We start from the raw sequence: 4,231 nt of genomic DNA on the forward strand, positions 1-4,231 counted from the left end.
GGACTACAGTTTTGAAACCTCAAGTTCAGCATTTTGGCCGTTGCCATCTTGGAATTTTTGCAACCAGTAAAGGAAGTGACCATATTAGGACTGTAAAGGAGCGACAGGTGGATCTGATGAACACAAGCAACAATCCTGGATCTGGATCCATCTGGATTCTGGTGTGAAGGTGCTAACAACGTTAGCTTCATGATTCAAAGTCAACTTTACAGTTAAGTGTTGAAGTCATCATAGTAGCTTAGTAGCATTGTAACGACCTGTCAATCACAAGCCCCACCCCCTAAAGCAACTTCTGCTTTCTGGTCTGTTGGACTCTAAATGGACCATAATGTACTAAATGAACATCATGCTGGATTGAAGAAGACTTGAAACTAGAGATTGAGACAATAAACTCATGTTTACAATGTATTACCGGCAGCCCTTTCTGCATGTCATCCCCCTCTCTTCCACCCTTTCACTCTCAAGCTGTCTGCTCTGAATAAAGGCTAAATAAATAAATAAATCAGCTCGAGAGCGGGGGGCAATCTGAGTTGAGCACTGAGCGATAATGAGTGGGACATCCTCCCGATTGAAGCCTACTTCAGCCTACTTGCGTGCCCGTGCATGAACACGGTACGGATGGCCTAGTGTGAGTGGGCCCTCAGTGAAATAAATAAATCAACAAATAACTCACAACTAACAGCAGTTTGTTTTAACACCTATTTATTACCACCATAATATGAGAAATTTGGAAAATACAAAGATCAGTTTATTTATACGTCTGAAAATCTCAAGGAATAAGAAAAATATAAAAGAAAACAAATATGAGGTTATATTGTGTATCACAAATTTTGAGAAAGGGACAGATTATATGTTCAGAGATCAGGAGACACATAGACCCTAAACATGCAGAGTGTAACTTTCACTACAAGGTCAATCGTCAGTCGTGACGAGTCTAAAGCCTATTGTATCCGTGGAGATAAGGACAGAGAGAGACGGGAGGATAATGTGTGATGATCAATCTACAGTGAACAATTGAGTGGAGGAGATGGTAAACCATCGCCCCCATGTGGCTGCCATTGGAATTGAAGTTGCCTTGGAAAACAGAGAAGCCCTTCCTGATTTTATATCGCAAATCAGATCACTGCAAAAAAAAAAAAAAAACCCTACTGGTAACTATGTTGCCAATATCAACTGATTTTTTTTCTCTTAATTTGATGATTTTGGAAGTGGTAAAGAGAAGAGATGCTCATCTATGCGTAAAAAAAAGAAAGAAATAGACACCATATCCACAACGATAATCAATATTTTTAAGCAACCACAAAAAAAAAAAATCTTGTTTGTTGAGTACAAGTGGTTTGAAAGATCAGAGTTCACACATCCACACAAACAGACCAACAGAGCGCCATCCCCTCCCAGGGCAGATTACAGAGGTGAGGAGGTGGTTTGAAAAGGTACGACGAGCCTCTGGGGGAGGGGGGGTGTAGAGGGACGGACTGGCCGGGAGGGGAGGAGGGTGTTCAGATGGGGCACAGGCCTTGGGACTAGCTTTAATAGCACCCTGCTGTGGAAGTTGCAGCTCCCCTTAAGCAGACTAGCCCCTTGGCCCCCGACCCTCTGCTTCAGCTCTGTTTGCCACACAAACCACACCTGCTGGCCTCCCACCTTGGAAGAATCCAGGTGAGCTCGAGGGTGGGCTTCCCAAACTCGTGGTGCATGTTTGAGTGTGTGTGCACATGTGGGTCTGATCTGCAAAACCTTTTACATGCACGAAAAAGGTACCCCTAAAACATTTGGTGAAGACAAAACAACCTATGAGAGACCAGACTTCAACATATTTCTATCTCTTCAGAATCAGGATTCCTCTAAAGTCTACTGAGAAGCTGGGCAGGCAGGGGAGGAAGGATGGGTGAAGGTGGGGGGTGGGGTCGAATAAAGGGAGAGAGGGCCGGGACAGGTAAAGAAATACAGGACAGAGGGGAAACATCAGGGAGAGCGTCTAAGCGCGCTCTCCACGGATGCGGCGTGCCAGCTGGATGTCTTTGGGCATGATGGTGACACGCTTGGCATGGATGGCACACAGGTTGGTGTCCTCAAACAGACCCACCAGGTACGCTTCGCTGGCCTCCTGCAGGGAGGACAGGGACAACACGTTAGCAGGGCTGGCTATCGCTCCAAACCGATTGATAACACTACCTTGAATTCAACCCCAATACCTTTTCAATACTGTGTGTGAATGAAACCCTCACAACCTAATTAGTAGACAAACTCTGTTTCTATCAGTTACTACAGATGATTTCTCTACTTTATGTCAAATACTTTATTATATAAACATCAAATGACAGTTGATAATGTAAAAAGTTTGTCATTGTGAAGAACAAGCAATATTAGTTATTAGTTATACACAAACACACCTGTAGGGCTCCAATGGCAGCGCTCTGGAAACGCAGGTCAGTCTTGAAGTCCTGAGCGATCTCCCTCACCAGGCGCTGGAAGGGCAGTTTACGGATCAGCAGCTCAGTGGACTTCTGGTACCGACGGATCTCTCTCAAGGCCACGGTGCCAGGCCTGAAGCACACAACAAAGCTCTGAAACGGATGCAGCCTCAGAACCAACAACGCCCCTATGTGACACTTTAGTTATGTCACTTTTAGATTTTGCCCTCATAGGTTCTGATCAGTTAACCTTCTGGTAAACAATGTGCAACTCCAGAATTATTAAAAATGTTTTGCAACCGAGAAGTTTTATTAAATCAAATGATCGAACCATAAAGCTGAATTTGAGATTTTAACGCCAACAATTCAGTCTTGATAAAGATGGTTTCGGCGTTATTATGATTTGATAAGGAACAGCGGTTTGGAGAGAAATCAAGGCGTCACCTGTAACGATGGGGCTTCTTGACGCCACCAGTAGAAGGGGCGCTCTTGCGGGCAGCCTTGGTGGCCAGCTGCTTACGTGGAGCCTTTCCTCCAGTGGACTTACGAGCAGTCTGCTTGGTACGAGCCATGACGATGAAGTATCACCTGAAGGGAAAGTCAAAAAAACATAACAGAATGTACATATTTAGGCTGTGTGTGAATTCTTATATGTTTGGAAACCTGAAACTGACAAAAAGCACTAAAGCATTCAGTCAAAAATATAAGTGAATCATTCTATACTTATAAATAATTGTACCTGAGAGTTGTCGACATGTTGATGATGCTTGGATTTAGATAATTCTGTTGATGACCGTTTTATTATTTATTTTTGTTTTCCTGCACTAGCAGCAGCACTCAACTCTTTGATGGTCATACTGGGCCGCCTGGGAAAACTTTTCCCCGGGTTGGCAGCTGAACAGACACCCCATGCCCGCGCCAACACTTCCACTCTGCCGACCACACACACCAATCACACAGCTGAAGAGCTCGTCCCGAAACGCACCAATCAGCGTGTCCGTGTCGGATGTAACAACCAATGCGGTGTCGTTCTGCTGGGTTTAGGGCGGGACCAGCAGCCTCGACTCCGCCTCAATCCGCAAGATTATGGCCGCAGACCCAAATGAACCTACCAACACACTGGCAATGAGCAGGACGTAAACTTTGATATTTTACCCTCACAACAAACAACATGTGCACACAAGACTACCAGCAAAACGTAGGGGGCGAGTTTAGCTATCAGATAAGAGTGGAGGCGCGTGAAAAGACGATGTATTAAAGCGAAAGAGCGACGCGTTTGAAAGTGGAGCAGCTATTTCGGCGGTGGAAGTCCTGAGCCGTTTCTCTGCCTGGGCATCGGGGCAGCTGCTTTTTCTCCACAACAGCGTCGAAATAACACGATATTTCAGCGCGAAAACAACTCAATCTGTCTCATTTCTGTTACAAAACGGTGAATAGCGTTCTATGCTGTAAAAAGTGGGACGGAAATTTAACTTACCACGGGTGAATTAGGCGCTTTTGCTTCGCAAGGATACAAGTGAGTTGTGGTTGTCTGGCAGTGTCAGATATTTACTATCTCTCACACAATGGAAGCGGAGAGAGCAAAATGGCGGCCGCGTCAATCATCTGTCTCCCATAATGCAACTGCGATTGTAAACATTGTAGCCGAACTTCACTGTAACCTTTCCTGTGGACGTTTTCAGTTTGAAATACAATGCGACAATGACGTCGTAGCCCAACGACACCTATTATTATGTCATTGTTTTTGTTAAGCTTAACTGTTGGAAGATTTTCACATTTTGTCACCTCATTTATTGTGCAGGAGGGACTAAAATTAC

At 44.7% G+C, this 4,231-nt stretch overlaps 1 protein-coding gene across 1 annotated transcript; it reads right to left on the minus strand.

Moving 5' to 3' along the window:
- Positions 1 to 685: 685 nt before the first annotated feature.
- On the minus strand, positions 686 to 3,978 carry h3f3c (H3 histone, family 3C). The gene is made up of 4 exons (XM_084029649.1): positions 3,892 to 3,978; positions 2,859 to 3,002; positions 2,394 to 2,547; positions 686 to 2,107 (listed from the first exon to the last, which is right to left on the minus strand). The coding sequence occupies exons 2-4, from the start codon at positions 2,984 to 2,986 to the stop codon at positions 1,979 to 1,981; spliced, it is 411 nt and encodes a 136-aa protein (XP_083885775.1). The 5' UTR covers positions 2,987 to 3,002; positions 3,892 to 3,978; the 3' UTR covers positions 686 to 1,978.
- Positions 3,979 to 4,231: the final 253 nt, after the last annotated feature.

This window comes from Eutrigla gurnardus (assembly GCF_963514095.1).
Source record: "Eutrigla gurnardus genome assembly, chromosome: 15".
Lineage (NCBI taxonomy): Eukaryota > Metazoa > Chordata > Actinopteri > Perciformes > Triglidae > Eutrigla > Eutrigla gurnardus.

What these genes read in the sequence shown, in the direction of transcription:
- h3f3c (XM_084029649.1), bottom strand. Translation starts at nt 2,986, where the DNA reads ATGGCTCGTACCAAGCAGACTGCTCGTAAGTCCACTGGAGGAAAGGCT. An exon ending in AAGAAGCCCCATCGTTACAG is followed by an intron (nt 2,548 to 2,858) that starts GTGACGCCTTGA and finishes TGTGTGCTTCAG; the next exon opens with GCCTGGCACCGTGGCCTTGA. An exon ending in CTGCCATTGGAGCCCTACAG is followed by an intron (nt 2,108 to 2,393) that starts GTGTGTTTGTGT and finishes TCCTCCCTGCAG; the next exon opens with GAGGCCAGCGAAGCGTACCT.